The sequence below is a fragment of the Capronia coronata genome (genome assembly GCF_000585585.1).
Source record: "Capronia coronata CBS 617.96 chromosome Unknown acBCG-supercont1.4, whole genome shotgun sequence".
Classification (NCBI taxonomy): Eukaryota; Fungi; Ascomycota; class Eurotiomycetes; order Chaetothyriales; family Herpotrichiellaceae; genus Capronia; species Capronia coronata.
The window spans coordinates 2599663-2618058 of NW_006912896.1; the positions used below are offsets into that span (position 1 = coordinate 2599663).

The 18396-nt window shown below is 53.2% G+C and overlaps 8 protein-coding genes across 8 annotated transcripts; 3 read left to right on the top strand and 5 right to left on the bottom strand.

The window, feature by feature from the left end:
• Positions 1-750: 750 nt before the first annotated feature.
• On the top strand, positions 751-1605 carry A1O1_05470 (uncharacterized protein; the record flags this gene model as incomplete). Its single annotated transcript, XM_007726356.1, has 1 exon — positions 751-1605. One exon carries the CDS (start codon positions 751-753, stop codon positions 1603-1605), a length of 855 nt encoding a protein of 284 aa, XP_007724546.1.
• A 219-nt stretch (positions 1606-1824) lies between these two features.
• On the bottom strand, positions 1825-2781 carry A1O1_05471 (uncharacterized protein; the record flags this gene model as incomplete). Its single annotated transcript, XM_007726357.1, has 1 exon — positions 1825-2781. One exon carries the CDS (start codon positions 2779-2781, stop codon positions 1825-1827), a length of 957 nt encoding a protein of 318 aa, XP_007724547.1.
• A 1264-nt stretch (positions 2782-4045) lies between these two features.
• On the bottom strand, positions 4046-5317 carry A1O1_05472 (uncharacterized protein; the record flags this gene model as incomplete). The annotated part of the gene is made up of 1 exon (XM_007726358.1): positions 4046-5317. One exon carries the CDS (start codon positions 5315-5317, stop codon positions 4046-4048), a length of 1272 nt encoding a protein of 423 aa, XP_007724548.1.
• Positions 5318-5987: 670 nt separating this feature from the next.
• On the bottom strand, positions 5988-7850 carry A1O1_05473 (retrograde regulation protein 2; the record flags this gene model as incomplete). The annotated part of the gene is made up of 2 exons (XM_007726359.1): positions 5988-7710; positions 7792-7850. 2 exons carry the CDS (start codon positions 7848-7850, stop codon positions 5988-5990), a joined length of 1782 nt encoding a protein of 593 aa, XP_007724549.1.
• Positions 7851-8790: 940 nt separating this feature from the next.
• On the bottom strand, positions 8791-10143 carry A1O1_05474 (adenosylhomocysteinase; the record flags this gene model as incomplete). The annotated part of the gene is made up of 1 exon (XM_007726360.1): positions 8791-10143. The coding sequence occupies one exon, from the start codon at positions 10141-10143 to the stop codon at positions 8791-8793; it is 1353 nt and encodes a 450-aa protein (XP_007724550.1).
• Positions 10144-11458: 1315 nt separating this feature from the next.
• A1O1_05475 (uncharacterized protein) lies at positions 11459-12250 on the top strand (the record flags this gene model as incomplete). The annotated part of the gene is made up of 2 exons (XM_007726361.1): positions 11459-11996; positions 12051-12250. 2 exons carry the CDS (start codon positions 11459-11461, stop codon positions 12248-12250), a joined length of 738 nt encoding a protein of 245 aa, XP_007724551.1.
• A 423-nt stretch (positions 12251-12673) lies between these two features.
• Positions 12674-13766, top strand: A1O1_05476 (ATP synthase F1, delta subunit; the record flags this gene model as incomplete). Its single annotated transcript, XM_007726362.1, has 3 exons — positions 12674-12826; positions 13069-13386; positions 13563-13766. The coding sequence occupies 3 exons, from the start codon at positions 12674-12676 to the stop codon at positions 13764-13766; spliced, it is 675 nt and encodes a 224-aa protein (XP_007724552.1).
• Positions 13767-14735: 969 nt separating this feature from the next.
• Positions 14736-17959, bottom strand: A1O1_05477 (uncharacterized protein; the record flags this gene model as incomplete). Its single annotated transcript, XM_007726363.1, has 2 exons — positions 14736-17521; positions 17575-17959. The coding sequence occupies 2 exons, from the start codon at positions 17957-17959 to the stop codon at positions 14736-14738; spliced, it is 3171 nt and encodes a 1056-aa protein (XP_007724553.1).
• Between the last annotated feature and the right edge of the window lie 437 nt (positions 17960-18396).

Genomic DNA, 18396 nt, shown 5'->3' on the forward strand with positions numbered 1-18396 from the left:
GACTCGCTGCCACTTCCGCATCCTCCTCCTGTATATCTTGTCTTTCTTGGGAATACTCCACCTTCTCGCCCCTCTATCTCGCCCCTCCATCTGCAGAAGGCTCCGCCTAAGGCCACTGACCTTGCGCCATGCCTGGTAGCGAGATCTTCAAGTTCGACACAAGAACACTTGTCAAAGGGGGGGAATAAGGATAACCCACTTCTCAATACTGTTCAGCCGGTGAATCGCCGGGTCCTCATCTTGGGCCTAGAAGATCGCTCCCTTCTAGGTGATCACTCCGCCAACGGTCTACCTTGCTGCGCTCATGCTACTTATGCGAGAACTCTAGGTCCTTCTTCGTTCTGATCATTGTGGCGAGTCCGTCTATTGTGCACCAGTACTACGTCGGAAGAGCCTCCCGATTGTGGTATTCTCCTCAGCTCACCGGTTTGCAAAAGGGCAAATCAAGGCGTCAAACTATCTGGTTTAGCCAACGTCACAGCGTTCTTCGATCTAGCGTCTCACTTGCAGAGGAGTGCACTCTCTTGCTCGAGCCTAGGTCTCAAGACCTTAAGGCGCGGTGTTCAAGGTCCGCTGCGAGGCTGCAACGACCCTGCCCCTGACATAGGTCGTCAGCCTTTTACTGCTCTTTGATGCCGAATTGAGCCTCCCATCCTACCAATAACAATTATCCGAAGTTGCTTATCAAAACTGGACTGCATTCGTTCGATTGTCTCGCTTCTACCAAACGGAAATTGACACCTCATTTCCATGTCCAAACCAACTGATTCTTGGGATCTCTCAGATCCCGTCCCTAGCTATGAAGAAACGATAGCAAATCCAGAAACTGTGGAAGACCCAATTTCTCGAGAGAAGTCAACGCTGCGGCCCTCCGTGATGCGGCAGGAACGCAGCCGGCGCATCACACGGGTGTTGAACGATTCAATTATCCCCTGTTTCACCCTGCACCTCTCGAACGCTTGCAACAAGCTTATCATCGCGGTCGTGCCTTCAGACGCCCTCCGAAACAGCGCTCCTGTGACCGAGCAGAACATCGTCGCGCCCACACTGTCGAACGAGACAACCGTGACTGTGGTCCTTCTGAGCGGTGACGAACACCGTTCTTCGTTTTGGACACAGCACGCCGTGGTACATGAGCTCGATCACATGTTGCGAAGAGCGCTCTGTGGTTCGGCGGTACCGGGCCAGATGCGGGTTGAGGCCACCAATCTGACATCGCAAGCCGTGTCGGCAGTCCCAAGCCAACCGAAAGCCATGCCGGACAATCCGGCACGAGCACGCCCGCCTAAGAATTCATGGCTGAAGAGGACATTCGTCCTGCCTGGCCCAGACCACGATCCGACGGGCGAAACCGGGAAGTGGAATCTCGGCTGGCGAGAAGCGGAATCGCCAATAACTAGCGACGGAGAGATCTGGAGTGATGGCGGAACAGGGGTGCCTTCGTCTAGACCCGGATCCAGAATAAGAACAAAAGCGCCAATGGCAGACGAGATCGATGTGCACACGAGATTACGAGATGTGAGCTTCCGGACGGAGAGCGAGCTGGGCCTGTTGGAAACGACAACGGTCAGATGTATCTGGGTGGAGATTGAGGTTGGTATATAGCCATGTAAGAAGCAACGGAATTGACATGACCGTAGCGTAGATAAATCAATGCGAATATCGTCCACAGTAATCTCTGTTCAGTTTCGTGGAGTTCACATGAGGGTTTCCCTCCTTCTCATCCCAGCCTTGGGTTTTCCCTCAGTGCCTTTTCGACAATCAATGAATGCGTGTCCTCCAGGACCACACAGGACCAGCTCCTACCGTACTTCAAACGAGAAATCAGGGGACAAAGACCGTTCTCTCCCTCTTTGCGGCCCACGCAGCATCAACCTCCTCGAGTTTCCGCACCTTGATATCCTGCGGTGGCAATTTCGCCACGGCGGTCAACAAAGCCGGCAGCTCCTGGGCGTAGTGAGCCATGGACCACGAGCCAAACCCGGCCCCGCGCAAAGTGAGGTTCTTGGACCGCAGCAGCTGGGCCGGAAGCGACACGTCCGCTCCAGCGAGGGAGCCGATCTGGCAATACTGGGTGGGGACTTTGGACGCGAGCGCCGTCAGCAGCGCCAGCGCCGGCGGGCCGTAGAGGTAGTCGAGAATGACATCGACGTCGCCGAGGGCCGAAAAGTCTGTGTCGGCAGCCCCCGCGCCCGATTCGGCGAGGACGATGCGCTGGTCGAGGTCGAGGGCGGCCATCTCAGCCGCATTGCGCGCCACGCCCACGACCTTGCCCGCGCCCAGCTGGCGCATGAAATGGACGGCGATTTTCCCCGACAGCGACGTGACGCCGACGATGACGACGCGGAACGCCGGCGGCAGTTGGGCGCGGTCGACGCGCGCCGCCAGCGCCATCCACGACGACATGCCCGGGTTGAGCAGCCCGGCGATCTTGACCGGGTCCACGTCCACATCCGCGCCGTCGAGCATACTAGACAGAGGCGTCACCACGCTCCTCGGGACGCGCACGTACTCGGCGAAGGCGCCGCCACTGTGAGTGCTGCTGAAATACACCATCTGTCCGTCCGGGAGGGTGCCCACGCCGTCGGCGCCCGGAATGTAGGGCAGCTTCGCGCCCTTGGTGCTGTAGTGTGTTCCCGCCGCCTGGGCCCGCACGAGCTGGTGCAGGCCCGCCGCGACCACCTTCACTGTCACGAAGTCCGCGTCGGACGACGACGGTTCAGGGTGGTTGGCTGTGAAGACGGGTGCCGCGCCCCAGGAGGTGACTGTGATTGCGCGCATGATTTTCAACAGAATCACCCGCAGAGAGTGAGAGAGTGGTGGTGGTGGTGGTGGTGCTGGACGCTGGATGGAACAAAAGTACTGAGGCGTTCAACGTAGCGTAGTACGTAGTCGGCTCACTGATGGTGAAGATAGAGCGACTACGTAGTAGCTAGTGTCGAAAGCTGAATGCGATGTCCGTGTCGGTAGATAGATGGATGGATGGGCAGCATAGCGACAGCTACCTACTTCCTTATTTTATATTCTTTCTCGCCGGGTGCGAGTACGTTGCCAGGCACCACAATGAATGAATGAGGTAAGCGCCTCATTGAGGTTGACTGGATATCTGTCATACAAACTTACTAAATAGCTATAGCTACTACGTACTACTACTACTACTAGTAATACCCATAGTAAAGCGACTTGCCGGTTTATTATCGTGCAGTAGCTATTTGGCCTTACACCTTCTGTAGTGTATATCTAGGTAGAGACATGTTTGGCCAGTTACAGTAACACTTCGACAGCGACTTCGCAGGCTGTCGTTACGGGTTTGGCCGAAGATTTGTTTTATACTCTGTAGATATAAATTCAGGCATTTAGGGCGATATCCCCCTATAGAAGTAGGTAGCGATATCGTGTTATTTAGGAATTGTTATAGAGGCACTGCACCTCGTTGTCTCTCTTATCCGGGCCCTTATCGGCCCCCTTATCGCTTATCTAAATATAATTAAATGTACTCCTGGCAGATAGATAATAACTTCGATTACCGTCGACGAGACTTCAACGCTCGTTCATCATCCCGTTAGATTCTACATAACGATGGTGTTTTGGTCGCTGTAGCCGAGTTTTACTGTATTACCTCTTTCATCAATGCTGATGGAACGCTTAATCAGCAGGGATCGCGATCCGCTGCGAGGCAAGTCCATGGCGGGAATCGTTTGCCCTGGTCAGCCGCAATAGGAATCTCTGTTGTATCGTCGCAATTGGCCCTCGGGTCTCTGGCTAGACATCTTTGTCATCATTCCCGGTGCGCTATCACCCGCAAGCTCCAGGGATAGACGATCGCTTCCCCGATCCATGTTCGGAGTGGTTGTAAGCCAGTCCGGAGAGGTGAGAGTGTAACCTGAACGGCGCTATTTGATCCAAGGATGTGGGGTCGATATTGAAAAGGAACATGAGGGCAATATCTCCTTCTGAACACGTGTAACGCGTGTCGTAAGGGCCATTTGCCGAGTGCTGGTTTGTGCAGAGCCACAAGTATCTCTGCGGCCGGAATTGGGAATGATCAAGAGAAAAATATCTCCTCGGCAATGTGCTTGTACTCCATCCCCAAGCCCTCGTGGTTGGACTGCTCCGCGCCCATCTTGCAAATGCGAATCCGGTCGATCTTGATATCCTTGGCCCAGATGAATTTGCCATCCATCTCCGATTCGGAACTTGTAGAAAAAACTATAGTCTCGCCCTTTGTGAGGAAGGAAACAAATGGTTGTGACGAGGCTGACGCTGACGCTGGCGATGCAGAGATTTGTTGCCTACTTTGCCAACTTCCTGCAGGACCATCATTGAAGTATCTCAGGATATCCCTCGCATCGACAGTTCCGGCTTGTGCACCTCTGCCTCGTCCCTTTCCCTTGGAACCCCTGGACCGGTCCTTGACGTAGATCATATTCGCAACAGTGGCGTGCAACACCAGCGGTCTTGTCTCCGTGATTAGGCTGGCCTCCTGGAAAATCCGCCGGACCGCGTTGCCAAATGGTAGGAGGCGAGAGGTGGGATCGTGAGGCTGGGCATAGAAGACCCGGCTGGTGCTTGGTCGAGGGAATGTGCCCAGGCCAAATAGTGTTATACTCAGAGGAGCGGGTTGGGAAGAGAGTGAAGTAGATAGACGCGCTGGGATTGGAATCTCGGGTATCAGGGTAGACGAGTCTGAAGCGGGCCTGGTTTCTAGAGAAGTCTCAGCTCGGAGTGGAGGAGGAGTGATTGCTCGAGCGAGCGAGTGGAGCAGAGTAGCTGGAGACTCTATTGCAGCCTGGGGCTTGTTTTGGCTTTGACCGGCGGCCTCTCCCTCTTCCGAGGCAGCAGGAGTCTCTGCTTCGACCTCCTCCTCTTCTGCAAGTGCATCGCGTGCCTTAGGGTCAACTTCAGCCTCTGCGCCGCCGTTGCCGTGCTCGACCTTACCCTCCCTTCGCCGATTCAAATGGTCAGACACTCCCCCTACCTCGGCTGCACGAAGTAAATCCACGTAATCAATCTGGTGAAGCAGCCGGGTTGCGAGGTTCAGGTCTTCTTCGTCCGACAGATCCATCGTCCCGAGCGTCAGATGGAATGTACCGGGTGGTCGATGGGCAGCGGGTGGCAGTATCCTTAGCGTTTCTTCGCGGAACCCTGCTTCCACGGCTGCAGATGTATTTGATTGACTGCCATGCTCTAATGGAGTAGTTATTGATCTGAAGTAGGCCAATGAGTCTGATAGTTGTGAGATTGATTCGTCCGTGACCAAAGGGAAACATAGAAAATGTGTAGGCCGTTTGTTCTTGGATTGCGGTTTGGGCGGCATTCTGTCGACTCCCGTCCAACTGCTCGACGAGTGTCGGTCCGACAGCCTGTATATATTGCCTTGGACTTTCGTACCGGTGTGGCACCTGAGTGTTGCGGATCGTCCAAACCAGCGCATCAGGCTGTGGAGGCTGGGCTACATCGGACAATCTTCCCGTAAGGCGATGGGCTCTCGATGCTCCCAGTGGCCTTATAGTGACTAGTCGGTACACGATCCCTCGAGTGCCGAAAGAATTGAGCTGTAGATTGGTTGTTGAATATCCGGATGTGCGAATGGTTCGCAGTTTCTAATGTTGTGCCAGCTTAAGGAAGATAAGCTTATTGTTAAGCATAACCTTAATAACCTTAATTCCTTGTTACGATCTTAGAACAAGGTATCTAATCTACATGTACCTTGGGTAGCCTTCCAGCAGATTCAAGCTCAAGAAGGCCGTGGCGTGAGATGGACGTTCATTGAATGCGAAGGTAAACAGACTATTCTCATAGCATTAGGATTAGAATATCAATACTTTACTTGCGTGCTTAAGAAGTAACCGCCGCGACCAGAAGCAATCATGTCCTCGGCCTTGTACCATTGCCACTGACAATGGGCCACGCCAAACACAAAGACAGACCTCCTCATTGCTACCAGGACCAGAAGAATATATCAATCCTTCCCTTTCATTGCTTGCTCAGGGGCTCAAGTGTTCGGCAACCAACACCTGAACTTTCATGCCCCATCCATCCTTCCCCCCGACCCAATGCTTTTTCTTGCCCACCTTGGCCACGCGCTTCGCGTACTTTTGCATGCGTCGCCTGCCAATCAGAGAGCCTTCGTCGTCTTCCGACGAATCCGCCGGTGTAGCATGTCTTTCCCCGTCTCCGGAGCGAGGCACGGAGATGGTAAGCTCGACGCCTTGTTTCTGGCCGCTTTTCCCGAGATTGTTGGCGAACCGCGCCGACAGCCACATTTTGGGTTCTGCGCCGACCCTGCCCGTCGGATAGAACTGGCCGATCAGCCACATCAGAACTCCGGCATAGTTGCCCCACCAGATCTCCTCAGGGGTGAGCAGATCGGACAGTCGGGACTTGAACAGTTCCTCTCGCGGAGGCAGTTCGCCATCATACCGGTTCTCGAGCATCAGGGCGATACGAGCGCGAGAGGTATGCGACAGACCATGAGCCGAAGCCAGAATTCCGGTAGTTGTGCAGTACAATGCGGCTACCGATGCCGTCTCCTTGCTCAAAGAAGCATGGTGAAAGGACAAGTTTGCCAGACTCTCAATGATGTGTTGGGTGATCGTTTCCGGCACAGCTTTGCCCATGGATGGAGATGCAGCAGGCAAGCCTTTCAGGAGCAGCGTCTTAAAGTGTGCCGCGGAAGGAGGTGCATATGGGGCTGAAGCTACGGCTATCGGGTCCAGTGCTCGAATCGACGGCGGCAAATCGCGGAATAGAAGGCCCTCTCGTACGCCGCCCTGGCAGAACCGAGCGACAGAGATGCCAATGGGCAATGTGTTGGCGAGAACGTTGATCAGAAATGCAACGGCGGGGACTTGATACCTCCGGCGATCAGAGACACGGAAGATCTTCTCGGCCTTGCGGGCCACCTCTTTCAGCTTTTCCGTGTTCGTGAGCTCGTCCTTGTATACCTTGAACCCGTTGATGATGGAGATGGGATAGTGAAGGCCGTGCTTTTGGGATTGATTCAGTAGCAAATATCCCCAGCCCCGAAACCCTCCGCCTGAAAGATAGAGATGCCAGCCGCCGTCCTTTTCCGCCTGGTCCTTGAGCTCCTGAGGGATCTCCAGGTCCTTGAAAGCTTGACGGAAGTTCTCTACGATCTCGATGCGGAACTCCTCCTTTGCCTTTTCCGGTTCATTGGAATTTGCACACTCCTCCAGTCGTTTCGTGATGGCCGCCGCACCGTAAGGGAACGAGATTGCGACTTTGGGACTGGTCCGCACGACGCCGTCGGTCGAGATGATCCAGGTGATTTGAGCACTGCCTCCTCCGAGATCCATGACCAGTCCACGAACCTCGGAAAAGCTGCTGACAATGCCCATGGCGCCGACATTACCTTCGTCCTCCTTGGACAGCATCTGGACCACCAGACCTGTCTTGGCCTTGATATGGTCCCTGAGCTCCTTCGAGTTGATCATGGTCCGCGTCGCTTCGGTGGCAATGACTCGGATCCGATGCTTTCGAACCCCAAACTCCTTACAGACCAGGGCGAAGTGTCGGAACTCCTCGGTTACGGCTCGGATGACATGTCGCGGGATGGGGATTTTCTTCCCTGTCTCCGGGTCATATTGAGCCTCGTACAGTGAGATGCCCGCTCGATCGAAGTATACCGTGGGCAGAATTCGCGTCGTGGGAGGAGAGAGATCGGATATGGAGAATCGGATACCATTGCTTCAACATGGGGAGTCCGGTCAGACTGATACAGATGTGGGAAAGTCCATGAAGAGGGTCAACAGCGCCGAGATCACAAACCTTCCCATATCCACGACCCCAACCAGATGGTCATTCTTCGTAGGGTGCTGGTGTTTCATCTTATCGAATTGCTCTGTCGGACTCTTCTTGTTGCTTCTTGGGGACTGGTTTAGGACGGCGGGATCGTACGGATGCCTGTAACTCGGGTTCCGTTCGTTTGATGAGCATCAAGTTGCATTCACCCTGCTACCGCCTGCCAACGCCGGCGACAAGTAGCTCGGGGGGTGGTAACAATAACTGTTGAGAGGTTGGAAGCCGGTGAAGAATGGCACTCTGTATTGCTAGTAGTACTATATATACTGCATGTATTCAGTCAACCAGCTTTGACGGACTTGGCATGAGTTGAATCCAAGCCTTGGATCCCTTATGTACGTACATACTACATACCTATGCAGCCCTGACGCCAACAACTGCGACCGTGCGCCTCACAGCTAGGTCTAAGAGATATACTCTTATAACAGAATGTTATTGATCTACATATGTACAGACATTGGGCCATAAAGTATGCTACATTCCACACTAACAGCCGAGGCGCCAATGGCAGAAATATTAGGCTTGTACCGTACAACCACCAGTAAGCGAGAAACATGATTTACACGAGCAATGGTGTTGGACATCATCAAATCCTCTCATTAGCCGAATCATTTGCTATCTATTGGGGTATCACTTTGCAAAGCTGATGAAGCTTCACAAGTCCGTCCGTTGAAGGACGTAAGATTCATCTCTGAATCCCATGCCATCTCTCTGTCTCTCTCTCTTTCTCTCGTCGAAACGACCTCGAACTTTTCTTTTTAAAACTCTCATAAAAGCCTTTGTTCTCGTCATCAATGTCGTTGAGCGTATGTCGTTCTTTTCCAACCAGAGAAAAGCATGTCGAGAAGCGAAATCCCCCAGTCTAATGCGTTGAGCATTAGAAAAGATCGCCCGAACAACCGAATCCATGACGCCGACTCCGAATGCAACTCGAAAAGTAAGCGGACGTAGCTACTGGAAAGCGATCTAGTAACGGTAAATGTCGGACTTGAAGGGCCCTTCGACATCCAAACCCAGATACTCGGCTTGGACAGGGGTCAACTTGGTTAACTTGGCGTTGACATGTGCCAAGTGCTGAAGAGCAACCTGTTCGTCCAAGATCTTGGGCAGGACGTAGACACCGACCTCCTTCTTGCCGCTCTTGCCGAACTCGATGTATTTCTTGCCGAAGGCCTCATCTTCGGCCTTGTACAACATGATCTGAGCGAGGACTTGGTTGGAGAAAGAGCACGACATGACAAACGAAGAGTGGCCGGTGGCGCAGCCCAAGTTGACAAGACGACCCTCAGCGAGGAGGATGATGGCGCGGCCACTGGGCATGGTGTAGCGATCCACCTGGGGCTTGATGTTTTGGACGCTCTTTGCGTTCTTCTTCAACCAGGCGACGTCGATCTCAATGTCGAAGTGACCGATGTTGCAAACGATGGCGTCGTGGCGCATCACTTCGAAATGGCGGCCGACGATGATGTCTCGGCAGCCAGTCGTCGTAACAAAGATCTGGCCCAGAGGAGCAGCGTCTTCCATGGTGAGAACTTGGTACCCAGACACGGCGGCTTGGAGAGCGTTGATGGGATCCACTTCGGTGACGAGAACACGAGCGCCCATGCTGTGAAGAGCCTGAGCACAACCCTTGCCCACATCACCGTAGCCAGCGACGACGGCAATCTTGCCAGCAATCATGACGTCGGTAGCACGCTTGATACCGTCCACGAGGGACTCTCTGCAGCCGTACAGGTTGTCGAACTTTGACTTTGTGACGCTGTCGTTGACGTTGACGGCAGGAATCAACAGCTTGTTGCCCTTCAGCATGCGGTAGAGATGGTGGACACCGGTTGTAGTCTCTTCAGAGACACCGTAGCAGCCCTTGAGCATCTCGGGGTATTTGTTGTGGACGAGAGCAGTCAAGTCACCGCCATCGTCCAAGATGAGGTTGAGGGTCTTGCCGGATGGGAAGGCCTTCAGTTGCTGCTCAAGACACCATTCGTACTCTTCCTCTGTCTCGCCCTTCCACGCGAAGACCGGAGTGCCGCCAGCAGCGATGGCAGCGGCGGCATGATCTTGGGTAGAGAAAATGTTGCAGCTGGACCAGGTAACTTCGGCGCCCAATGCTTTCAAGGTCTCAATGAGGACGGCAGTTTGGATGGTCATGTGCAGGCAGCCAGCAATTCGGGCACCGGCGAGAGGCTGGTCGGCGGCATACTTCGATCGGATGGCCATCAGACCAGGCATCTCGACCTCGGCGAGTTCAATCTCCCGGCGACCAAAGGCAGCCAACGAGATGTCGGCCACCTTGAACTTCTGGGCTGGAGCTCCGTTCATGATTGCGCCGGCAAGGGGGATTGAGTGATAGCAAAGGAGAGAGGGATTGATTGAGGCTGCTGAGCAGATGAGAGGTCGATGGAGGGGGTGGTACAGGAAGTGAGACAAGAGGATGGGAGGGATGAAGAGTAAAGAGTGAAGAGATGAAAGAGTTGTCAAGTGCAGTGCAGGATTGGAGACGGTGGCTGTTCAGTTTTTTTGCAGGTACTAAAAAAATATGCCGCCGCAGTCACCAGCCTCACTTCCCACCCCACCAATCAATAACCCTCCAGCCACCGTTGCTGGCCTGTCCAATGTGGGGTACTACTACAGAGAAGAAGAGAGGCAGAGACACATCGGAACCCAAGGAGAGAAGAGACTGCGGCTTGTTGAGTCTGTTCCTATTCTACCCAACGGGTTTTGTTGGCTATTTCAAGATCAAGATCAGGATCAGGACGACTGCGAATACCCTTCTCTTCCGACATCCGAACCTCTCATTTTTTATGCTTATCGCCCTTTCCATTGACGATACCTTGTCGTCGCTTTGGTGATAACGACCATTGGCGAAATGGGCCGGCGGGAGGCAGCATGTGTCGGTTATCGGCCTCTCGTCTCGAAGATCATTCTCTGCGGCTGCTGGCTGCTGGCTGCTGGCTGCGTGATATTTTGCCCGGATGCGGTAAAGTCGCTGTCAAGAGCAATTGTGTGGCCTGCTCGCTTCCTTGTCTTGCAGAGTCTCGCAGCCCGAGCATCCGCCCTTCTACGTCGTCCACTTATCTCGTTCCCCAAGATATGCCATACCAGCACAGATTGTGGGTGAAGGCGGTGCCTGTTGAAAGAGAATAATGATGGCCATATCGTGTACATACGTTGCAGGTCAACAGACGATCGCCACTGGCGTCTTAACACGCTTCAACTGTGAAGGACGATGCCCACATAAACAACCTTCGTTTCCGTGAGAGAGTGACTTCGATTTCTGTTGGGTTCATTCTGCTACATCGTTACTTTCATGTTGGCCTGGAGTTTCTTACTCTACACTTCCTCATCTCCGTGTTGCAGGACGGATGGTTGCACTTTCCAATGCCATAAGCTCCTCCAATTGCGTGATCAAATGCCCCTTTTACACAATTGTATCATTTTAACTTCACAGTCAACAAAACCTACAGACAGTCCCTTCAGCCCTCTTTGATCTCTCATCATCGACCTATTCAATACCGACAGAGCCATCACAGTACTGACCTTGACTACCGAGCGGTCGCCGTTTTTCTTCACTCGCTCACTGTCTGTCCACTCAACCTGGCAGCGAATTTGGTGAGGATCTGATCAGACAGAGCAAATGACAACGGTTCTACCTCCGGCAGGGTTCAGGGGAGAAAATGGCTATTCACTAGACGTCCAGAATGTGAGCGGTTCTCATGGACCACTGGAAGAAACGCTCTCAATTGATCGTCGCTCTCACCGTCTCACGGACGACGCAATCCAAGTACCAGGTCGCTGGCTCACGGTCTCGCCATATTTGGAGCGCGATCATCAACTGGATCTTGAGAGTATCGACACGCCCAACCGGTTGCTGGCTCTGGCCTTGAGACAGCTTCAACCAGCCACCACAGAGTACGCAAAAGTGAGATATGACGAAGCCTTGGACTGGAGGAATATCATGTCAACCCTGAGAATTTTGGTAGCCACCGAGGGCTATAGATGGACACGACACAGTTTCTATGTCGTCGAATTCAGATCCAAGTTGAAGCAGAATGTCGACGTGGACCTCTTGTTCAAGCTCGATAAAGAATCCCATGTTGAGGCTACCAAAAGTGGCGGCTTGCTGAAGTATTGGTATGGTACGCCTGATACAGAGAGAAGAAATCTTGCAACATGTGAGTGACTACAACTTGTCTTCTTCCAATTCCTCAATTTCTGATCGTGCGAAGGCCTTTGGCGAAGCAGGGACGATGCAATCAATGGCGGTCTGGGGCCATGGCACAAGCAGGCCCGTGCTGCAATTGTGCAGATGTACGAAGAAATTGATGTGAAGGGGCTCCGCCTCACTATTGACGACGACGTGAGTAGTTGGAGTTTCGGCCCCTACAGTGAATCTCGATCAGAGCATTCAGGGGGTGCTCAGTCGTGATGAATGGCGAGTTGCTGATATGGAGGACACGGAGCTGATACTGGGCTGAAAGGAGCCCAGGAGCAAAAGACCACCGCATAGACTAACAGGTAGATGGACTTTATTCACTAAGCCATTGAACGCCCATGAACAGTTCCATATATTTCATGAAGTGTTGTAGTGACCACATTGTCGAAGTTGATGGGCGGGTTGCATTTAAGACTCTAAAACATCTCTATTCCCTATCAGCTCCAAAAATCTCTAATATTATCACTAAGTCCAAATTCAGCCTAGCTCCACAGCCGGGAAGCCTCCAACCTTCAATGACCGTCTTTGGAGCTCGAACAGAAGGTCTGAAATCGAAACTTGAATCTCCTCTCTCGACCAAAAGTCGCCTGCTTCTTCCCTTTTCCGATCGTTCAGAAACAGCGCCTCTCCAAGATGATGTCCTCCAGGCTCATGCGGCCCGCCTTCGCCGCCGCGCGCCGAACAGCAGCTCCGAAAACTGCTATCCGAACCTACGCTGCAGCTCCCACCGTCGACCCGAAGCCTCCTGTGCCCCTGTTCGGAGTTGATGGAACCTATGCAAACGCTCTGGTATGCTAAAAACAAGCCATTCTGCCCGTGGAAGACATTGTCGCGGAGCCCCACTGGTGTACTGGCTTTGGGGTCTACCGGAGCCAGAGCCAGTCCCGACAACTTGACCCAAGGCTTGGTCTGGGCAACGGGGACTTCTGGCGACAGGAAACACTTCAATGATCAGGAAGCACACATAATGGTTGGCGAGGAAAATTACAAAAGTTACAAAAGCTAACTGCGATGGGATTTGTGTTTTATAGTACACGGCGGCCGCAAAGACCAACACGCTCGAGCCGACGTCGAAGGCGATCCTCAGCCTGAGCCAGATCCTGAAGGGCGACCCGAAGCTGCAGACGATCCTGACCGCCCCGATGCTGTCGGACTCGGACAAGGCCCAGATCGTGGCCGAGCTGGAGAAACACACCGGCGGCGTGGACAAGAGCGGCACGGTCAAGAACTTCCTGTCGGCTCTCGCGGAGCACAACCGGCTGGGCCTGCTCGAGGGCGCCTGCGAAAAGTTCGCCACCCTGATCGGTGCATCCAAGGGTGAAATGGAGGTGGTCGTGACGAGTGCTCAGGTAAGGAAAAGAAGAGAAAAGAAGCCCCTTAGCCTAAAAGTCGTCTTTTTGAGTCCGAGTTTCGTCTTCCATCGTGGACTATCAAGAAGATGAAAAACGGGCACTCGAGAGACTTGAAAGCAATTGTTCATGGGGTGGACTACGGTTTCTTTGTGCTGACATTTGGGACGAACCAGAAACTCGACGACAAACTGCTCAAACGCCTCGAACAAGCCATCTCCAAGTCCGAGTACAGCCAGGGCAAGAAGCTCAAGCTGACCACCAAAGTGAACCCGGACATCCTCGGCGGCTTGATCGTCGAGTTCGGCGAGCGCAGCATCGACCTCAGCGTGTCCAGCAAGATCTCCCGCTTGAACAAGATGTTGACCGACACCGTGTAAACCCGTTCCCCCTTCCTCACGCTCCCCGACTTGCCAAAGAATTGGTTGTATGTGAGTGTGTTTGTGGATCTAGCTTGATTGCTCGAAAGGCCATCACATGGATCCAAGCAACGAGGGACGGGCGAGTGGCGTTGAAGAAGAGTTGATAAGGGCGTTTTGTAGACTTTCACGGCGACATGGTAGCGCATGCAGAGGCTGCTGTCCTGCTACTACTGTGTCGGTTGTGGATTGAGTGGGCAAGACAGAGGAACTACGTGGACATTGGGGAAGCGCCAAAAGACAGTGTATATACCACTTTTCCCCATGCTCTGGGCTGGGCCAATGTGAAAGAAGAAGATTCCAAGTTCAATGCTGTGAATTGCCTACCTTTACTGCACGTGTCGTCCTTCCGACACGTCCGATACTGCTGGTGGAATCATTTCATTATATGTATGCGTTCGGCGCTTTTCTTTTTATCTCTCGCAGCATTCGCTCCGTCCACTGTCGACCTGTTTGCTTTCGCCTCCGAGGCCGTGTTGGCACAAACCATGGCGTGAAAGCCTACAGGACCTCTGACAAGAACCTCCCTACTCAATCGAAGAGCTGATAGCATACCAGTAGATGGCTCCGAGAGATGGGACACATTCTCGATGTAGGTCACTTTGTATCAATGCGGACTTCATTCTAACGATAATGGCCGCTCTATGCTTTCTTTTGCGAGTGCGATAATGGTCTTGTCCCCGTCTAGTCTCTTTGTTCCTTCACGAATCCCCCCTTCCCGAGTTCCTCCAGGTCTATCTGGGGTGGTAGCAGGCATCAGGTGTCTGACCACTCCATTCTATTATAATATCGTCCAACGTGCAAAACTCGCCTTTCTTCGACCTCCGTAATGACAGTGGAGCCTTCTTTACGCCCAAAGCCCTCCATTACCAGGACGACGCGTTTCATCCTTGCGGAAGCAAGAGGGCTGGCCATCCTGCGCAACGGCCTTTAATCCAGTTGAGCCTCAAACTCGTCTTCATAGACGGCGGTACTCTCATCGGTTTTCATTCGACTCAGTTGTTCGCTGACATACTTGTCGTAGTGGCTGTCGGCAACGCTCTTTCTACGCTCTTTCTCAAGGACGTCCTCCTCACCAAAAGCGTCCGACTCCGAAGCCTGCGACTGAGTTCGATCGCGGGTGAAATACGACCTCTCACCGTTGTCGCCCGCGTCGCTATCTGTGGCGGTGGATTTCTGGTCGCCGTTGATGCTCGACGCGATGCTGCTGCGGTTGCCAATCGAGCGTGAGGTCGAGGAGCGCCGCATGCGTGGGGATTTATGGCTATCAGGACCGGGAGTCCCGATATAAGTGTTCTTTCTCGTGACACCGCGAGTAAGGATGTCGTCAAAGTAATGCGCCGCAGCCGTGGAGGGTGTTCGAGGCGTCTGGGGTAGACGGCAGTTGATCCCTGTATCATGAATCATCTTCGCCATTAGCCCGGTCCAGCCACACTGGTGCGAGGCCCCCAGACCTCTACCGGTGTCGCCATCAAAGAATTCAAAGAACCACAGATAGTCTTTCCAGTGTGGGTCAAAGTCCAACGTATCGTTGCCAGCGTTGATGGCACGGCGGCCATCTTGGTCTCGAACCATAAGATGTTGCAAGCGATGCTGGATCTCCTCCGCTACGTGGCCTAGGTGCATGTATTCACCAGATCCTGTCGGACATTCAATCTGAAGACTGGTGCCATAGAACATGTAGAACCGAAGTAGAGATTCGACCAGGAGAAAATTCACAGCGATCCAGATCGGACCTCTCCAGTTGGAGTTGCCACCGAATAGTCCAGAGTCGGAGTCTCCCGGGACATAGCCAACCTTGAACTGTTGGCCATTGACATCCATGCTATAAGGGTGATCTTCGTGGTATTTGGACAAGCTCCGAATGCCATGCTCGGACAAAAACTCGGTCTCATCGAGCATTCTCTTCAGTATCTTTTCCAGTCGTTCCTTGCTGACCAATGACAAGAGAAGACGTTCGTCCTTGCCTCGCTTGCGCATGGACGCGATATTACGTTCCGCGACGTCATGCCGGTTTTCAATGAACCAATTCATCCGTCGCTTGAAGTTTGGGAACTTGTTGATGAGCTCGGGCTCGAGCGTCATCACTGCATAGAGTGGAATCAGTCCGACTAGGGAGCGGACGGGCAACTGCTGAGACCACGGCCCTCCCCAAGAAATCGCGTCATAATAGAAGCCGTCTTCGTCGTTCCACAAACTCTTCTCCGATCCACCAGCGCGGAATGTCATGGCATCCGAGATCAAGATAAAGTGCTCGAAAAATTTGGACGCAATGTCCTCGTAGGTTCTCCGGTGTTTAGCTAGTTCGAGGGAAATGTTGAGCATGCAAAGACAATAGAAGGCCATCCAACCGGTGCTGTCTGCTTGCTCCAACACGCCACCAGTGGGCAGCGGCTCGGATCGATTGAACAAGCCAATGTTGTCTAGGCCCAGAAAGCCACCTTCAAACACATTCTTGCCGTCGTTGTCCTTTCGGTTCACCCACCAGGTGAAGTTGAGCAGTAACTTCTGGAAGACTCTCTCGAGGAAGTCGAGGTCTTGCCGACCATACATCTTGCGCTCGATTTTGAACGTCCTGAAAACAGCCCAGGCATGCACGGGAGGATTGACATCACCAAAATTCCATTCGTATGCGGGTAGCTGTCCGTTGGGATGCATGTACCATTCTCTGGTGAACAGATCGAGCTGCTTCTTTGCAAACTCTGGATCGACCATTGCAAGTGGGATGCAGTGAAACGCCGAATCCCAGGCCGCGAAGAACGGATACTCCCATGAGTCTGGCATTGAGAGAATGTCATCCAAGTACATGTGCTTCCAATGACTGTTGCGGATATTCTTGCGGTTGGGCGGCGGTGGAGGCATGTTAGGGTCACCATTCGCCCATTGATCCCAGATAAAGTGATAATGCTGCTTGCACCACAACATGCCGGAGAGGGCCTGCCTTTGGATGTTTCGAAGATCATCGGCCATGGGGAGAGGGCTGATCCGGTAATAGAACTCGTCGGCTTCCTGACGCCTTTGTTCCATGATGTCGTCCAGAAGCTCCTCGTTGAGGTAGCCATCGTAGCGGCGGGAGAGACGAAATCTGACTACAGCGCATTCACCGGGAGGCACGCCCTCACCCTGCCCAAAGTCGTACCAAGCAGCACACTTTGTTCCTGAGCAGCGAGGGTTGATGGCGCCTTTCTCTTCATCCACGATCCATCTGTGAAAAGCATCCTTGACATATGGCTGCTTGTTCTTGACTCCATAGAGCTTCTCGTGATTGGTGTCGTTCTCCGTGAACATGAGTTGGGGATGAACATCCTCGGCCTCTGGACCGCAGCCGGGCGAAGGAGACAGTTGAAAGAAACGGGTTCCCAACTTATGGTGTTTTGACTGGGCAGTCATTGGCCCGACCATGCGAATGTTGGGTTTCAGCTTGTCTGATTCATGGCCCCAAGTCCATGTATTCCTGAACCACATATGGGGAATTATGTGCAGAGGCGCCGGCTCCGGGCCTCTGTTGTAGGCGGTCACCCGGAACAGCATCTCTTCAGGGTCATCCGTCTCCTTGGCCGTCTCAATGAAGATGTCGAAGTATCGGTCGTCCTTGAAGGCGTCTGAGTCGATGATATTGAACTCGCGCTCTTCTTTACCACGCTTCGCATTTTCCTCGATCAATTGTTCATAGGGGAAGCGTCGTTGCGGAAGCTTGTATAGGTATTTCATGTATGCTGTGGACAGATTAGCGGGATCTCAACGAGTGTGGGCAAGTATGCACGCTTACAATGAGTAGGCGTGTTGTCGAGGTGGAAGTGCGCTTCTTTAACACTTTCGCCATGATTCCCCTGCGGATTGCTGAGGCCAAACAGTCTTTCCTTCAGGAAGTCATCCTTCTCATTCCAGAAAGCAAAGGCCACGTTCTGCAGGCCATGGCTATCGCTGACACCTGCAATGCCGTCTTCGCCCCAGCGATAAGCCCTGGACCTTGCCTGGTCGTGGGAGAAATGACTCCAGGCATCACCATTGTCCGAGTAGTCCTCGCGGACAGTTGCCCACTGTCTCTCGGCCACATACGGGCCCCATTTCTTCCAGTATTTCTTGCGCTCGCGGTCATCCTTCAGACGCTTCTCTTCCTCACAGAGGTATTCATGGTGGTCGACGACAACCATCTCGACGGGGGATAAAGATGTCTGACACTTAGGAGGAGAAAGGATCGATCTGCTAGGACAGGCTAAAACATGTCGTCAGGAGAAACTAGTGAATGAAGCTCGGAAGGAAGATGGACGCAGCAGCAGCAGTAGAGCAGCGAATCTGCCACTGACACGGAAGCAAGAGCGGTCGCAGAGAGGAGAGTGTGCAAGAACAGAAAGAGGCAATCTGGTCGGCGTTTGAAAGCACAAATTTGTTCGACCAGGATGGTGTCCAAGTCCAAAACTCAATTGAAGCAACAGACGGGAGCCAGGTTCATGGGCAGAGAGGCCTAAGGCCTAGGGAGCCCGTTTGGCATCGGTGAAGGCCTAAAGTTGGTCTAAGGATCCCCGGCTTGTAGCCTGCAAGGAACGGCGTCAGTGGCGTTTGGGAGAGCGGGAGAGATGAGAGGACGGGG